This window comes from Amblyraja radiata, chromosome 32, assembly GCF_010909765.2.
Source record: "Amblyraja radiata isolate CabotCenter1 chromosome 32, sAmbRad1.1.pri, whole genome shotgun sequence".
NCBI classification, from domain to species: Eukaryota; Metazoa; Chordata; class Chondrichthyes; order Rajiformes; family Rajidae; genus Amblyraja; species Amblyraja radiata.
The window spans coordinates 5,158,564-5,177,550 of NC_045987.1; the positions used below are offsets into that span (position 1 = coordinate 5,158,564).

The 18,987-nt window shown below is 44.7% G+C and overlaps 1 protein-coding gene across 8 annotated transcripts in view; it reads left to right on the forward strand.

The window, feature by feature from the left end:
* The window catches only part of astn2 (astrotactin 2), an 823,694-nt gene that overhangs the window by 786,052 nt on the left and 18,655 nt on the right, over positions 1-18,987 (forward strand). For all 8 annotated transcript variants that reach the window (XM_033048879.1, XM_033048880.1, XM_033048881.1 and 5 more), the window contains 2 exons: positions 1,265-1,365; positions 7,970-8,153. In XM_033048879.1, the coding sequence (XP_032904770.1) occupies positions 1,265-1,365; positions 7,970-8,153 (285 nt within the window). The remainder of the gene's footprint in view (positions 1-1,264; positions 1,366-7,969; positions 8,154-18,987) is intronic.

Below are 18,987 nucleotides of genomic sequence, written 5' to 3' on the forward strand. Positions count from 1 at the left end.
TCTGGACTCCCCCAACACCGGAACCCTTCTTCAGACAGCCTAATCGGAATTGAGTCTGAAGATGTGTCTCGTCCCGAAACATCAGCTTTTTTTCTCCAGAGATGCTGCTTGACTCGCTGAGTTACTCCAGCTTTTTGTGTCTGTCTTCGGTTTAAACCAGCATGTGCAGTTCACTCCTTACACGGGTCTCTGTACAACATTGATTGGTAGCGTTCCGGACCCCTGGACCCGAGGACTCCGACCTGTATCTCTCAAAGAAGTACATGTGAAAAATTTCTCACGGACCATAAAAATGCGTAACCTTTCAGTAAAGTCCCTTTTAAAGTCCCTTTTAAAGATTATAGTTATTTTCTTGAAACTCATTACCATAACTCATGAATAAGTTGATGTCCATATGCGGATGCAAATCTTTATTTTTATTTATTTTTTAAATTCAATCCACATAAGATAATTTTTACTCACCTTCTGTCCCCTCTGTCCAGCTTCCGGGTTCACCGTTCGCAGGAGTTCCCACGGTACCCGCAAGAGTTATTACGGATATCGCACTGGCCACTACGTCCATATAATGTTGCAATACTCAACCACAAGTGTACAAGTCACTCTTGGAGAAATTCACACTTTCTTGAATTTTCTCCCGAGTGACCAAGTTACACGACGACCTGCCGTTAGCGCTACGGTGGTCCACGGTGGTCCACGAATGCCGTACTGTTATCGCACGAGGTTCCCACGATGTTAAACTCCGGTTAACTCTTGCGTCAAGTCGCCCCGTGAAAAGGCCGCTTAACCATAGTGAAATGGAAATCATAGCACAATATTTAATAATGATACGATTACATAGATTACAATATGTACAAGGATATACATTACAAACATGTGCAAGGGCGGCATATTGGTGTGTCAGTAGGGATGCTGGGCCTTACAGAGTCAGAGGCCCCGGTTGGCTCCGAGTACGGGTGCTGCCTTCACGGAGATTGCACGTTCTCCCCGTGTCCACGTGGGTTTTCTCCGGGCGCTTCTGTTTCTTCCCACACTCCAAAGACGTACAGGTTTGGAGGTTAATTGGCTTTGATAAAATTGCAAATTGTCCCTAGGGTGTAGGATAGTGTACGGGGATCGCTGGTCGGCGCGGACTTGGTGGGCCGAAGGGCCTTTTACCGCGCTGTATCTCTAAAGGTCTGAAGTCTAAATGAAGGTGTGCCGTGGATGTTAAATATCACACTTGGAGTGGATCTCTTACCTGCCGGATGTCTTGTTATTGTCGTAGGTTTACACTGTATGCCTTGGACAGCAGAGGGAGGCGATCGGAACCAAGCGCAGTCACCACACGAACAACCTGCCAACTGGTTGACGACATCAAAGCTGAAGGTAAGTTCCCTTTTCCTTCGCTTTATCTTCATCCTCTCTGCTTTGACGTTTAAAGCAAGGAACTGCAGATGCTGGCTTAAACCGAACATACACACAATAAGCTGGAGTAACTCAACCAGACAGGCAGCATCTCTGGATGACATTTTGGGTCGAGACCCTTCTTCATCTTTGATGTGCCGTTACATTTCAGAGGTGTTTTTGTTTTACAAATTTAAAATAAGAGTTCATAATTCCATAAGTGATAGGAGCAGAATTAGGCCATTTGGCCCATCAAATCTACTCCGCCATTCAAGCATAGCTGACCTATCTTTCACTCTTAACTGCATTTTTCTGCCTTCTCCCCATAACCGCTGACACCCGTACTGATCAAGAATCTATCTATCTCTGCCTTAAAAAAAGTCCATTGACTTGGCCTCCACATCCTTCTGTGGCAATGAATTCCACAGATTCACCACCCTCTGACAAAGACATTCCTTCTCATCTCCTCCCTAAAGGAACGTCCTTTAATTCTGAGGCTATAACCCCTGGTCCCAGACTCTCCCACAAGTGGAAACATCTTCTACACATCCACTCTCTCCGGGTATTTCACTATTCGGTAAGTTTCAATGGGGGGGTCGCCCCAACAAGGTACAGGTATAAGAGGCATGATAATGCTCCAAAAACACACAGGTTTGTATGTTTAAGAAGGAACTGCAGATGCTGGAAAATCAAAGGTACACAAAAATGCTGGAGAAACTCAGCGGGTGCAACAGCATCTATGGAGCATCTGAAGAAGGGTTTCGGGCCGAAACGTTGCCTATTTCCTTCGCTCCATAGATGCTGCTGCACCCGCTGAGTTTCTCCAGCATTTTTGTGTACCTCAGGTTTGTATGTTAATTGGCTTGGGTAATATTGTAAATTGTCCCCAGTGTGTGTAGGGATAGTGTTGGTGTGCGGGATCACTGGTCGGTGCGGACTCGGTGGGCTGATGGGCTTGTTTCCGTGCTGTATCTCTAAACCAAGACTTAAAGAGTCAGACTACCCGAATCGCAAATGTATTGGATTTAATTTACATGGGGATTAAGATACAGGATCAGACAATTCTGCCCAACTGGTTGATAGCCTTGTTTATGCTTGGCACAAGCTTCCTTGTCCTCTGCCTCCAGCTAATCCCATCAGCATATCTCCTGTTCATTTCTCCATCTTGTCATTATCCAACTTCCTCTTTCATGCATCCACGGTATTTGCCTTAACTAGTTGTCCCAATAGTTAGTTGCCTTCACATTTTAACCCCGCTTTGGCAATGGAGTTTTTATTAAATTCCCTTCTGGGTTATTTGACATTTACGACCCCACACTTTGACTTTTCCTCTACCTGGAAACAATTTGCAAATATTGTGCTATTTCCTTTTGAAACGTATTTATCTTGGTAGAAACTTTATTGTGAGTGTTTTCAGTTCCCCTTTGCTCAATTTTTAATTCCTGTTTCTTTTGAGCTGTATATCTATTTCTACTCTTTTCATATTTATGGCTGTGGAGGTCAAGTCAATGGATATTGTTAAGGCGGAGATAGATAGGTTCTTGATCAGTACCGGTGTCGGGGGTTATGGGGAACAGGCAGGAGAATGGGGTTGGGAGGGAAAGATAGATCAGCCATGATTGGATGGCGGAGTAGACTTGATGGGCCGAATGGCCTTATTCTGCTCCTAGAATTTATGTTTCACCATTAGTAGATCTGCTGCTTTAACAAAACAACAGCCTGGTTTAATCCTGACCTTTGGTGTTGCCTGTAAAAGATTGTTTAGTTTAGTGAAGATTCATGAAGATTTTTCAACATGTTGAAAAATGTCCACGAGAGCCCCGAGTACCTACGAGTGGTTATTACCGTAATTCTCCGAGTTTGAATCAGGGAAAACTCGGGAGAACTCTTGAATTAGCTCATACAGTGGGACAGCCCCATAAGGACACAAAATAAGAAAATCCATGAGCTTATTCAACTGCAGGAGGGGCTGAATGAAATACTCCTTCTCTCTTGCTCTGCATTAGTAACAGGTCTTAATTCAGATTCCCCCATTTGAAAACTAGACACATTTTTCCCAGTTCATTTTTAATCCCATGGGACCATAAGTCATAAAACATAGGAACAGAATTAGGCCATTCGGCTCATCGATTCTAATTCATTTTTTATCCCATAAGACCTAAGATAACAGAATCGAATCTGCTCCACCATTCGATCAGGGCTGATCTATTTTTCTCTCTCGTCCCCGATCTCCTGCCTTCCCCCCGTAACCTTCGACGCCCTAAAGGGCCTGTCCCACTTGACGATTTTTTCGGCGACTGCCGGCGTCATATCAGTGTCACCGAAAGGTTTTGAACATTTAAACATTCTTGGCAAAAAAAAATGTTGCGACACTTCAAAAAACACCGCGCGTCTATACGTAATCACGTCGCGTCACGCTGCAAATTGTTCTGTGACCTGATGATGGTGACCGGTCAATGATTCCGGCAGTCGCCGAAAAAATCGGCCAAGTGGGCCAGGCCCATTACTAATCAAGAAACTATCAGTATCCCAACTTTAAACAGGTCAGACGAGTCAAACTTTAATTCAGAATATCAGCGGCCATGGAGACCAAAGATGTTTGGTGAAACAGAACTCCCCTATCAACTGGATTGCTCCCTCTTGCCTATAAATTAATTGAAAGACAAAGGTTACAAATTAGATTCATTCAGGAGCTTTCCTTGAAAGAAAATATCCATTGCAATTGAAAATTGGTGAGCCTGGATAAATGCTGCCACGGTAATTGCTGCAATGAAACGCTCCATTACGACGAGCTCTTTGACTTAAAATCTATGCAATAAAGTCTTATCTAACAATTTTACAGGCTGATTTGTGAGGTTATTTGATTTAGCCCAGCCATGTACATTGAGGTATTTTTCTATAGAGACCAGACAGTCGTTAGTCATCTCAATTCACTGCTGTCTTAAAAACACTTATCTGAAGAGGTTGTGAAAGAAATTAACTGCATCGCACAAAAACTAATGGACTGCTGCACCTCTATACTCCCTCGCCATTCCCACTATTAAAATTTTGCAAAAAATTCTCCTTAAAGGCTGTAGGAAGGAACTGCAGATGCTGGTTTAAACCGAAGACAGACACAAAATGCTGGAGCAACTCAGCGGGACAGGCAGCATCTCTGGATAGAAGGAATGGGCGACGTTTCGGATTGAGAGCCCTTCTGCAGAGCCTTAAGGAGGCTGAAGAAGGGTCTCGACCTGAAAGGTTATCCATTCCTTCGATCGAGAGATGCTACCTATCCCGCTGAGTTACTCCGGCATTTTGGGTCCATCCCCTTAAAAGTAACAGCAGCAAAGTGTTTCACCTTTCCCACTGACAGTGTAAGGTTCAACACAAGACCACTTTCCAGCCTTTTACTATTTGATTCAAAGTTAATGTGTGCCCATTTTCAATTCATGTCAAAGCCCCCTTGAAATCTGCCCCCCCTCTTAACCCCGTTCCCCCCCCATCCCCCCCCCCCCCCCTCCCCCGAGTCTCCACAGAGCTAATTAAAAGCAAGGCCAGTTGCTTTGCACCTTAATCCTGGAATGCAGGCAATGTGGAGTGATATGCAATCAGAAAAATGTGCATAGCTTGACTTCATGAGTGTTTTTTTTTTTTTGGAGTGGCTAAAAAAAGGTGGACAGCAACTTATATAACGCGGTGAGTTATACGTTGATTTTTATGGTCAGTAAGCATTTCCCCCATTGCTCATGAAAGCAGGGTCTGACAGGAATGAGGAGGTTTTGAGGCTAAACAGTGCAGAAATTGTGAAAACTAATTACTGGAGCAGGCAATTGCTTTTTTGAAGCTTTCGGTGATTATTTTTCCCCTCTCTTCTGTGCTTCATAATGCTTGCTTTTGACTGTGGAGCTGACTTTATTTTTGAGTCATCGAGGCGAACAGCATGGATAGGTCAGTAGAAAGGAACTGCAGATGCTGGTTTACACCGAAGATAGACACAAAATGCTGGAGTAACTCAGCGGGGCAGGCAGGATCTCTGGAGAGAAGGAATGGGTGACGTTTCGGGTCGAGACCCTTCTTCAGACTGAGATTTGCAGTCTGAAGGAGGGTCTCAAGAGATGCTGTCTGTCCCGCCGAGTTACTCCAGCATTTTGTGTCTATCTTCAATTTAAACCTGCATCTGCAGTTCTTTCCTACACAATATCAACCTGAGCTCGTCCCGTTTGTCACATATCTCTCAAAACATTTCTATCCATTTACCTGTCCAAATGATTTTTAAAAATTATAATTGTACCTGTTTCTCCAGTTTCCTCTGGCAGTTCATTCCACATACCCACCACCCACACTCTGTGTGAAACATGTTGTCCCTCAGGCTTCATTTAAAGCTTACCGCTCTCCTGTTAAATCTATGCCCTTTAGATTTAGACTCATGTAACTTGGAAAAAGATAGTGGCCCAAAAAAATAAATCAGGGAAGGTAGTGCATCCGTGGATAACAAGGGAAATCAGGGATAGTATCAAAACAAAAGATGAAGCGTACAAATTAGCCAGAAAAAGCAGCCTACCAGAGGACTGGGAGAAATTCAGAGACCAGCAGAGGAGGACAAAGGGCTTAATTAGGAAAGGGAAAATAGATTATGAAAGAAAACTGGCAGGGAACATAAAAACTGACTGCAAAAGCTTTTATAGATATGTGAAGAGAAAAAGATTAGTTAAAACAAATGTAGGTCCCTTGCAGTCAGAAACGGGTAAATTGATCATGGGGAACAAGGACATGGCAGACCAATTGGATAACTACTTTGGTTCTGTCTTCACTAAGGAAGACATAAAAAATCTGCCGGAAATAGCAGGGGACCGGGGGTCAAATGAGATGGAGGAACTGAGTGAAATCCAGGTTAGCCGGGAAGTGGTGTTAGGTAAATTGAATGGATTAAAGGCCGATAAATCCCTAGGGCCAGATAGGCTGCATCCCAGAGTACTTAAGGAAGTAGCTCCAGAAATAGTGGATGCATTAGTAATAATCTTTCAAAACTCTTTAGATTCTGGAGTAGTTCCTGAGGATTGGAGGGTAGCTAATGTAACACCACTTTTTAAAAAGGGAGGGAGAGAGAAAACGGGGAATTACAGACCAGTTAGTCTAACGTCGGTAGTGGGGGAACTGCTAGAATCAGTTATTAAAGATGGGATAGCAGCACATTTGGAAAGTGGTGAAATCATTGGACAAAGTCAGCATGGATTTATGAAGGGTAAATCATGTCTGACGAACCTTATAGAATTTTTCGAGGATGTAACTAGTAAAGTGGATAAGGGAGAACCAGTGGATATGTTATATCTGGACTTTCAGAAGGCTTTCGACAAGGTCCCACATAAGAGATTAGTATACAAACTTAAAGCACATGGTATTGGGGGTTCAGTATTGATGTGGATAGAGAACTGGTTGGCAGACAGGAAGCAAAGAGTAGGAGTAAACGGGTCCTTTTCACAATGGCAGGCAGTGACTAGTGGGGTACCGCAAGGCTCAGTTCTGGGACCCCAGCTATTTACGATATATATTAATGATTTGGAGGAGGGAATTGAATGCAACATCTCCAACTTTGCAGATGACATGAAGCTGGGGGGCAGTGTTAGCTGTGAGGAGGATGCTAGGAGGCTGCAAGGTGACGTGGATAGGCTAGGTGAGTGGGCAAATGCATGGCAGATGCAGTATAATGTGGATAAATGTGAGGTTATCCACTTTGGTGGCAAAAACAGGAAAGTAGATTATTATCTGAATGGTGGCCGATTAGGAAAGGGGGAGATGCAACGAGACCTGGGTGTCATGGTACACCAGTCATTAAAAGTAGGCATGCAGGTGCAGCAGGCAGTGAAGAAGGCGAATGGTATGTTAGCATTCATAGCAAAAGGATTTGAGTATAGGAGCAGGGAGGTTCTACTGCAGTTGTACAGGGTCTTGGTGAGACCACACCTGGAGTATTGCGTACAGTTTTGGTCTCCAAATCTGAGGAAGGACATTATTGCCATAGAGGGAGTACAGAGAAGGTTCACCAGACTGATTCCTGGGATGTCAGGACTTTCATATGAAGAAAGACTGGATGGACTCGGTTTGTACTCGCTAGAATTTAGAAGATTGAGGGGGGATCTTATAGAAACTTACAAAATTCTTAAGAGGTTGGACAGGCTAGATGCAGGAAGATTGTTCCCGATGTTGGGGAAGTCCAGAACAAGGGGTCACAGTTTAAGGATAAGGGGGAAATCTTTTAGCACCGAGATGAGGAAAACTTTTTTCACACAGAGAGTGGTGGATCTCTGGAATTCTCTGCCGCAGAAGATAGTTGAGGCCAGTTCATTGGCTGTATTTAAGAGGGAGTTAGATGTGGCCCTTGTGGCTAAAGGGATCAGGGGGTATGGAGAGAAGGCAGGTACAGGATACTGAGTTGGATGATCAGCCATGATCATATTGAATGGCGGTGCAGGCTCGAAGGGCCGAATGGCCTACTCCTGCACCTATTTTCTATGTTTCTATGTTTCTATGTCTATGTGCCAGACTGATGTTTTACACAGAGAGTGGCGGGTAAGCTGTTTCTAACTCCCTTACGTTTTTATTGCAGAAATATCGGAGATAATCTACAGTCTATTTAATGGTTACACCAGTGGCAAAGAGCAGCAAACAGCCTACAATATGCTGATGGAGATCTCGTCTCCCATGGTATATCGAGTGATATATCATTACAACTCACACTATGAAAAATTTGGAGACTTCGGGTGGCGCAGTGAAGATGAGCTCGGCCCAAGGTAATTGTAGGAGAAATGTTCCAGCTGGTAAGAAATGTACTGCAATGATCTTACAGAGGTGTATAAAATCATGAGAGGAATAGATCAGGGTAGATGCACGGAATCTCTTGCCCTTAATGAAAGTAAGCATTCAGGTACAGCAGGCAGTGAAGAAAGCGAATGGCATGTTGGCCTTCATAGCAAGAGGAGTTGAGTATAGGAGCAAAGAAGTCCTTCTGCAGTTGTGCAGGGTCCTAGTGAGACCACACCTGGAGTATTGTGTGCAGTTTTGGTCTCCAAATTTGAGGAAGGACATTCTTGCTATTGAGTTCAAGTTCAAGTTCAAGTTCAAGTGAGTTTATTGTCATGTGTCCCTGTATAGGACAATGAAATTCTTGCTTTGCTTAAGCACACAGAAAATAGTAGGCATTTACTACAAAACAGATAAATGTGTCCATATACCATGATATAAATATATACACACATGAATAAATAAACTGGTAGTGCAAATAACAGAAAGTGGTTGCTAATAATCAGAGTTTTGTCCGAGCCAGGTTTAATAACCTGATGGCTGAGGGGAAGTAGCTATTCCTGAACCTGGTTGTTGCAGTCTTCAGGCTCCTGTACCTTCTACCTGAAGGTAGCAGGGAGATCAGTGTGTGGCCAGGATGGTGTGGGTCTTTGATGATACTGCCAGCCTTTTTGAGGCAGCGACTGCGATAAATCCCCTCGATGGAAGGAATTGAGGGAGTGCAACGTAGGTTCACAAGGTTAATTCCCAGAAAGGCAGGACTGCCATATGCTGGGAGAATGGAGCAGCTGGGCATGTATACTATGAAATTTAAAAGGATGAGAGTGGGATCTTATTGAAACGTATAAGATTATTAAGGGATTGGACACACTAGAGGCAGGAAACATGTTCCCGATGTTGAGGGAATCCAGAACCAGGGGCCACGGTTTAAGAATAAGAATAAAGAATAAGAATAAATTCCTTTTATTCTGAGGTTATGGACTGGTTTACGTTTAAGAATAAGAGGTTGGCCATTTAGAACGGAGATGAGGGAAAACTTTTTCACCCAAAGAGTTGTGAATCTGTGGAATTCGCTACCTCAGAAGGCAGTGGAGGCCAATTCTGGATGCTTTCAAGGGAGAGTTAGATAGCTGTTAAAGATAGCGGAGTCAGAGAATATGGTAAGATGGCAAGAAAGTCCGTGAAGGTCCCTTCACGAAACATCACTATTCATGTTCTCCAGACATGCTGCCTAACCCGTTGAGTGACTTCAGCATTTTGTGTCGGTCTTGGTGAACAAACAGCATTACCCGCCTCCGCTCAGTCCGCCTCGGCCTACACGATCTCCCGGTTGCTAAACACTTTAACTCTCCCCCCCATTCCCACACTGACCTTTCTGTCCTGGGCCTCCTCCACTGTCAGTGTGAGGCCCAGCGCAAATTGGAGGAACATCACCTCATATGTTCCTTGGGCGGCTCACAACCTAGTGACATGTATATTGATTTCCCTAACTTCAAGTAACCCTTGCTTTCCCTCTATCTCCATCCCTCCCTCATCCTTGTTCTCCGACCAGTCTGACTGACCTCCTGATTAAATTTCATCTTTGTCTGCCTCGTTGTCACCTTCCCCGAGCTAACAATGATCTATTCTACATTTGTCTTTACCGTCGACCCCCTTGATCTCTCGTTTTCACCCTTCCATATCTCTGTGTCTCCCTCTCCCCTGACTCTCAGTCTGAGGAAGGGTCTCGACTCGAAACGCCACCCATTCCTTCTCTCCAGGGATGCTGCCTGTCCCGCTGAGTTACTCCAGCATTTTGTGTCTATCTTCGGTGTAAACCAGCATCCGCAGTTCCCTCCAAAGCATTATCCTGGTATTTGATTTGGCCACAAACTGCTGTTAAAGGGGACAGTAAAAGGCTAATTTATAAGTATTAGAATGAAATTCAACCAGGCATACTGATGGAGGGCTGAAGTATAAGATGACTATCATAGCTATAACCTCTTCTTGCCTATGGCATGCACAGCCTAAAGTTGCAGGTCAACTTGTTCTATTTGATCTTCTGTTTGTGCACGTCGGGTTGATTGCATTAGTCGAAACAGGGTGGACCATGTGAAGGTTGCAATCTCCCACCCCTTATCTATAACTATAAGATTTCAATACATTGCAACTGAAGAGTGAGTGTCAGCATAGGTTTCATTGTCCAAATGCCTTCCTTGTCCGCTGTTAAGTGCTGGGGACTGAATTGCCACTGAAGTCTCCTGCTCGTCTCCAGTAACTTCAGAAGGATTATGAAATGCCCGCTTGTAGAGGAAATGACAAGAGAAACTGTTCTGGAAATTCAACCAGTGACTTGTGATTTACTGTTAATCTTCGTTCTATCTGCCTGTCGTTAGTTATTATTAGAATGCAACAGTATCAGCTTCTGTAGCATGCACTAGATCACTGTGAAAGATTAAGTAATGTAAATTTACACTGGGGATATCTCTCTGCAAGAAAGGTATTACAGTAAAGACAAAGTGTAACAAGGAACTGCAGTTGCTGGTTCAAACCAAAGATAGGCACAAAAAGCTGGAGTTAAGCCCCTGTCCCACTTTCACGACCTAATTGGCGACCTCTGCCGAGTTTGCCCTTGACTCATACTCGCAGCATGGTCGCCACGAGGTCGTAGGAGGTCTTCGTAACATTTCCTCGTGCTCGTGAGTGGTCTCCGCGTATTCATGGCCTCAAGTAGGTCGCGGCGTTTTTTCCAGCCTGAAAAAATGTCCTCGAGTGAAAATAAAGGTCAGCATGGAAAAAAATGGATGCTTTTTACTCGTAGGTAGGTCGTAGGTAGATCGTACTTGGTCGTAGGTAGGTCGTAGGTCGGTAACTGGCCCGAGAAAAAAAAATGCAAACATGACATAATTTTATCATGTGATCATTTTCCACTCGTAGCTAGTCGTAGCTGGTCTTAGGTGTGGAAGATTGATGTGGAGGGGGGTCGTAGGAGGTCGTAAACATACTCGTAGGAGGTCGTAGACATAGTCGCAGGAGGTCATAGGAGGTCTTTTACTTCGGCGAGTCAACACGACCTTGACATTTTTTTCAACTCGTCTAGGGTCTTCGAAACTCGTGGATTAGGTCGTCCAAGTGGAACAGGCCCTTAACTCAGCAGGATAACCTTTCATTCATTGTTCTTTGTCTCTCTACATCATCTCCAATATCTCTCATATCCCTTATCCCGAACCAGACTGAAGAAGGGTCTCGACCCGAAACATCACCCATTCCTTCTCAGTTAAGACAAGGAAGCAGTTGGTCCAGGCAGCATAGTGACATCATCTTAGTTTAGTTTAGTTTAGTTTAGAGATACAGCGCGCAAACAGGCCCTTCGGCCCACCGAGTCCGCGCCGACCCGCAAACCCTCTACACTCGCACTAACCTGCACACACTAGGGAAAAATGTACAATTCTACCGAAGCCAAGTAGCCTACAGACCCGGTATGTCTTTGGCGTGTGGGAGGAGGCCGGAGCACCCAGAGAAAACCCACGGGGTCACATGGAGAACATGCAAACTCCGTACAGACAACACCCGTAGTCAGGATCGAACCCCGCCTCTGGTGCTGTACGGCAGCAACTCTACCGCTGCGCCACCGTGCCTCCTACAATCTGATGAGTTAAAGCCCCAAATTATATCTCGAAATAGAAAAAAGGTCAGCTGAACATGCGATAGATGACTATATAGATGCTATATTTAAGAGGGAGTTAGATGTGGCCCTTGTGGCTAAAGGGATCAGGGGGTATGGAGAGAAGGCAGGTACAGGATACTGAGTTGGATGATCAGCCATGATCATATTGAATGGCGGCGCAGGCCCAAAGGGCCGAATGGCCTACTCCTGCACCTATTTTCTATGTTTCTATGACTTGACTGCACATTGCTGGTATGAGGCAGAGATACAGGGCCTGTCCCACGTAGGTGATTTTTTTGGGTGACTACAGGGAGCTATGGAGGCCAAGTCAGTGGATATTTTAAGGCAGAGATAGACACTTTCTTGATTAGAACGGGCGTCAAGGGTTATGGGGAGAAGGCAGGAAAATGGGATTAGGAGAAAGAGATCAGCCATGATTGGATGGCGGAGTAGATTCGATGGGCCGAATGGCCTAATTCTGTTCCTATGACGTGAACTATCTATAAGCGGTCTGTCCAATCCAAACAAGAGAACTGCTAGATATTTAGTGAAGTGGAGAAGCACCAAGGTTATGGATGTTAAAACATTGGAAAAGGGGGCCTCTGGTTACCCAGAGGAACAGTGCAAAATAACGTGTTACTGAATGCTGGAGCGATGGCCCACTGAAGTAAAACCAGATGTCAGATTTATCTATCAAATGTTCCCCTCTTTGCCCGGGAATGTTAATGGCTAGTGGGAGATTTTTTTTTTAAGTGGTGGTTGTAAGGCCAGGAGTTTTTATTGACACGCAGTCAGAAGCTGAAGAAGCTCAAAGCTGAGGGTTGAATAAGTCCTGGAAGTGTTTCTGCAGAACACTGAAGGCAGCTGTGGGATAGCAACCTAATACATCATGTGTAATCCTCAATGCACGGAGCAAATCCCATGCAACGAGTGAGTGTAATGGCTTCATCTGGAGCGTTAACAATTAAGAGGAAACAACTGTTGATGGCCAGGCTGCCGAACAATAAATAACAGAATTAAAGCCGAGACTTGTCTTCTGCGCATGAATGACATGATAGGTCCAATTACCAAAACAGTATGATCTGAAACCCACCAAAAGGAATCGTTTATTAACTCCAATGTTTGAGGGGGAGTGTAGCAAACGCTGACAGGGTTACTTGGAGTTTTTACAAGGATGCACTAATACTACTGAAATACAGCAGTAGTATCTCTTCTACAGCTGCAAAGTTACTAAGATAGACACAAAATTCTGCAGTAACAACGCGACAGGCAGCATCTCTGGAGAGAAGGAATAGACAATAGACAATAGGTGCAGGAGTAATAGCCATTCGGCCCTTCAAGCAAGCTGGCTGATCATCCACAATCAATAGCCCCCCGTTCCTGCCTTTCCCCCATATCCCCTGACTCCGCTATCTTCAAGAGCCCTATCTAGCTCTCTCTTGAAAGTATCCAGAGAACCGGCCTCCACCGCCCCATGAGGCAGAGAATTCCACAGACCCACAGCTCTCTGTGTGAAAAAGTGTTTCCTCATCTCCATTCTAAATGGCTTACCCCTTATTCTTAAACTGTGGCCCCTGGTTCCAGATTCAGGGACAGTTTCTTCCTAGCTGTTACCAGGCAACTCTCACCAACTAGAGTGCGGTCCTGACCTCCCATTTACCACACTGGAGACCTTTGAACTATCTCTAATTGGACTTTATCGTGAACTAAATGATATACCCTTTATTCTGTATCTGTACACTGTGGATGGCTTAATTGTAATCATGTATAGTTTTTACATTGACAGGATCGCATGCAACAAAAAAACCTTTTCACCTGTGATAATAATAAGTTAAACTTTAAACATTTTAAACTCCTCTCATTATTTTACCCCCTTTTCATCATGACAGGAGCGCAGGGCCGCTCTCTGGTTGTTGTTGGTAGGATGGTTCAGTTGCCTGATAACAGCTGGGAAGAAACTGCCCCTGAATCTGGAGGTGTGCGTTTTCACATTTCTCTACCTCTTGCCTCTTTGTATTTAGTAAGTAAGTAAGTTTATTGGCCAAGTATTCACATACAAGGAATTTGCCTTGGTGCTTCGCCCACAAGTAACAACATGACATACAGCGACAGTTACGAATGACTCAGAAAACACTAAACATTAATAATAATAAGACATTAATGATAAAACACCATTAATCAAGCATGTGAACCAACAAGTATCGCAGCTCATTGTGTTTGTCAGTGGAAAACAGGTACAGAGCCTGTCCCACTTGGCCGATTTTTTCGGTGACTGCCGGCATAATTGACTGATGTATCAGGTCACCGTAAAATTCGTGTCGGTGACGCAGCGTGATGACGTGTTGACGCGCGGTGTTTTTTCAAGTGTCGCAACGTTTTTTTTGTCGCCACTGGCGCCGGCAGTCGCCGAAAAACATCGCCAAGTGGGACAGGGCCCTGTAAGCATCAGTTGTCTTTGTTCCATCCATCCATCCATCCATCCAGCAATCCTCCACACTCTCAGCAAACTAAAACCAACTAGTATTCCCCCAGTTCCAAAGGAATGGACTTTGACTTGGAATATTGTCAGCTTTGCTTTCCACTAATGCTGCCAGTTCTGCTGAGGGCTGCCAACATTTTCTGTATTTATAACAGGTTTCATGTGTTCACTTAATTGTCCTATTGGCAAAGTTTGCGCAGATCCAGATATCTTCCATTAACAGGTTCAACCTATGTCCAGGTTTTATGGGCTGCTAATTTGATGGCCTTTCATATTCTCCGGACTTGCCAACTGATTCTGCTCCTCTAGATAGATTCCCAAGATGTAGTAGGTATTCCTGCAACAGAATGAAGAAGTTAATACAACCTGAAGCTTTTAGTGGAAGTTACGGGACTGCATTATATTCACCAAAAAAGGCCAGATCCACAAACTCCCGACAAGTGAGTTATACAATGCTTAAAGTTGGTGGTTAAAGCATTTGTAGAATCTCGATCGTCGGAAAATGTCTCCTGTAGCTCGTTGCTGGCATTTGATTTCTCAGAATTTCACCTTTGACACAGATAAGCTGTTCACTGGATCAGCCAGTCTGTCCAATGTTATATGGTGCACAGTGGAGCTGAATGGGTGAATACACAGTATCTTTCAAAGATCCTATAGCGAGCAAGATAGACCACTCGACGAAAAAGACGTAGTACGGTCATGGGCAGATTCATGGGTAATTTTTGGCCCCATTTCCGTAACCGGCTTCCGTCTCCGCACCAAAGATCCCAGAACGGAGCAAAGATACTAGCGCGGAGACGGAAACTGGTTACGGAAACATCCTCGTAAAAATAAAAGTTTTTTAGTAAAAATCTTCTCATTTACAGAATTATAATTTGTTAACACAAACTGTTCCCCCACAACGTTGATTACACTGCGAGTCGGGTCAGGTCGGGTTACTGAAATGGATGTAAAAAAGGCCCACGTTCCACTCCGTGGCGTACTACACGTCAGCCCATTGCATTTAGGAGTGGTCTATCTTGCTCCGCTATCGGATCTTTGGTATCTTTGACCCAAGGTGCAGGAAATCAGGAACCATAGATAAACTCAAAATGTTGAAATCATTCACTGTGTTAAGCAGCTTCTCTGGAGAAAATGGATAGGTGACGTTTCGGTTTGGGATCCTTCTTCAGACCTGAAACGTCACCTGTCTGTTTTCTCCAGAGATGCAGCCTGACCCGCTGAGTTAAGCCCCTGTCCCACTTTCACGATCTAATTGGCGACCTCTGCCGAGTTTGCCCTTGACTCATACTCGCAGCATGGTCGCCACGAGGCCGTAGGAGGTCTTCGTAACTCTTCCTCATGCTCGTGAGTGGTCTCCGTGTACTCGTGGCCTCAATAGGTCGCGCCGTTTTTTCCAGCCTGATAGAAAATGTCCACAAGTATAAAAAAGTTTGGCATGGAAAAAATTGATACTTTTTAGTCGTAGGTAGGTCGTAGTAGGTTGTGATGGTAGGTCGTAGATCAGTAACTGGCCCGAGAAAAAAAATGCAAACATGACATCATTTTATCATGTGATCATTTTCCACTAGTAGCTAGTCGTAGTTGGTCTTAGGTGTGGAAGACCGAGGTTGAGGGGGGTCGTAGGAGGTCGTAGACATAGTCGTAGGAGGTCTTTTACTTCGGCGAGTCAACACGACCTTGACACTTTTTTCAACCCGTCTAGGGTCTTCTAAACTCGTGGATGAGGTCGTCCAAGTGGGACTGGCCCTTAACTTTGTGTCTATCTTTGGTGTAGAATAGCACATGCCCTTCCTTTTTATTACCAGAGGGTATAGGTTTAAGGCGAGAGGAGCAAGATTTAAACGGACAACTTTTTCACTCAAAGGGTGGTGGATATATGTAGCGAGCTGCCAGAGGAGATGGTGGGAGGCAGATACAATAACAGCATTTTAAAGACACTTGGACAGATACATGGATAGGAAAGGATTAGAGGGACAGGACAAGTTGGGCTGATGGGCCTGATTCTGTGCTGCATGGATCTATGACTCTAATCATCACTGTAGACTGTGTAAGAAGGAATGCAGGTGCTGGTTTAAACCGGAGATAGACACAAAACGCTGGAGTAACTCAGCGGGACAGGCAGCATCTCTGGAGAGAAGGAATGGATGACGTTTCTGGTCGAGTCCCTTCTTCAGACTGTTTGGGCCATAACAATATTTTCTTAATATGTGTCCTTTTTGTTCTGCACCAAAAGGCAAAATCTGATTGTAATATTATTCTACGTTTTGACATTTGATCTTCGACCAGCTTCAAAGTCCACTGAGCAGTTGTTAAATGACACCGATAACCAGAGACACGTAGGGTGGCATAGTTGTACAGCAGCAGAGTTGCTGCCTTTTCACACCAGTGACCCGGGTATGTTCAATCCTGACTACGGGTGTCTGTACGGAGTTTGTACATTGTCCCTGTGACCGTGTATGTTTTCTCTGGGCGCTCCAGTCTCCTCCCACACTCCAAAGACGTGCAGGTTTGTTGGTTAATTGGCTTTGGTAAAATTGTAAATTGGCCCAGGTGTGTAGGATAGTGTTAGTGCACAGGGCAATCGCTGGTTGGTGCGGACTTGGTGGACAGAAGAGCCTGTTTCCGCGCTGTACCTCTAAAGTTTAAAGGGGCTGTCCCACTTGGGCGACCTAATTGGCGAGTTTAGAAGATTTTTTTTAAATGACACGTTGAAGACCTCCTTCGACTATGTAGAAGACTAGCTACGACTAGCTTCACGAAAATTGGACACCGAATAGTGGAGAGTGAAGACGACCTCCTTTGACCTTCCTTCGACTATGATGAACACTATCTACGACTACCTTCGACTACCCTCGATTACCTACGACTAACATGCCGACCTACTAAGACTCAACCTACGAGTAAAAAAGTATCGATTTTTTCCATGGCGACCTTTTTTTACTCGCGGGCATTTTTCAACGTGTTGAAAAAAACGCCGCGGCCTAGCTGAGGCCTCGAGTACGCGGAGACCACTCTCGAGCATGAAGGAGAGTTACGAAGACCTCCTACAACCTCGTGTCGACCATACTGCGAGTATGTGTCGAGGGCAAACTCGTCGGAACTCGCGGATTAGGTCGCCCAAGTGGGACAGGCCCTTAAAGAATGGACAGGTTAATGGATATTGTTCCCAAGACTTGAATAACTTGCAGTTGCCCGAGCCTTTATTGCATTTGGCACAATCCATAACAAGCCAGCATCATCAGCACTCCCCTTCCATCAATAGAATCACTCCATCACAAACGGTCCGTGTCAAGGGTGAAGAAAATCATCTCTGATCCCTCCCACCCAGCTCACCACATCTTCCACCTTCTGCCATCCGGAAGGCGCTACAGCTCACTGCCCGCCAAGACATCTCGATTTAAAAACAGTTCTTACCCACACGCAATCCGAATTCTGAACACACTATGATAACAGCACATATCCTCCCCATGCATGTACTGTATATTGTATGATGTTGTGTTTTATGTTATGTTTGACGGGAATCAGCCTACCTTGTAACATCCTGTACTGAACCTGAATTCCACCAGCTTGACTGTGTGGTCATTAAATAATCTAATCTAATCTAATCTAATAATGTAAAATAATTGCTCGGGTTGATTTCAGTAGTCATTGATCCAAACTGCAAACTATTAACTTTCTTAATTGGTTTAAAAAAAAGACGCAACATTTTCTATTAATATTATTTTGCACATCTCCTACGGTATTAATTGAAGGGAAAAAAAGATGCGTTCTGAACCATACTGATTTGCAGTGCCTGGGGAGTTGCAGGAGGAATTTACCTGAGACCCATTCCCTTTTTTATTGCCTCAGAAGTTAACGTAGCTGCAGGGAAGGGTGACTCGAAGCTAATGAAGAGTCTCTGGTCAAGGTGTTTCAGTCCTTGTGAGCCCGGGCCAGACTTGGGGCAGCTGTTTTGAAACTTGCCTGCCTGGAAGTTTTGTACGTGTTGTGGAGTGCTTGTACAGCAGCAGAATGATGCAAAGTGTCTCTGCTTTGCTCTTTATCTCTCTGTTGTCCTCCTGCCCCATCAAACTGAATATATTGTAAATGAGGGGCGGCAAACATCTTCCTCAGTTGTAAGCAAAAGCTAAGACGCTGGAGTAACTCAGTGGGTCAGGCAGCATCTCTGGAGAGAATGGGTAGGCGATGTTTTGGGTCGGGTCCTTTCTTCAGACCATTCTTCGTTTTGCTTAAGGTTAAAGCATCTGCAGTTCCTCAGTGTGAATCTCCTCAGAGCGTGGTATTCCCCTCCAGCGATACTGCCTGACCCGCTGAGTCACTCTAGCACTCTGTGTTTTGCTCAAGAATCCAACATCAGGTTCGACAGGTCGATAGACACAAAATGTTGGAAGGACTCAGCGGGCCAGGCAGCATCTCTGGAGAAAAGGAATAGGTGGCGTTTTGGATCGAGACCCTTTCAGCCTGACCCGCTGAGTTACTTCAGCATTTTGTGTCTACATTTGGTGTAAACCAGCATCTGTCCCTAGTGTGTGTAGGATAGTGTTGGTGTGCGGGGATCGCCGGTCATCACGGGCTGGGCGGGCCGAAGGGCCTGTTTCTGCACTGTATCTCTAAACTAAAGTTGATCAGCTTCCTATCCTGAGACGCACAACTATCCTAGTTGTTTGTACTTTATTTGTTCCCTGTCCTTCCCTGA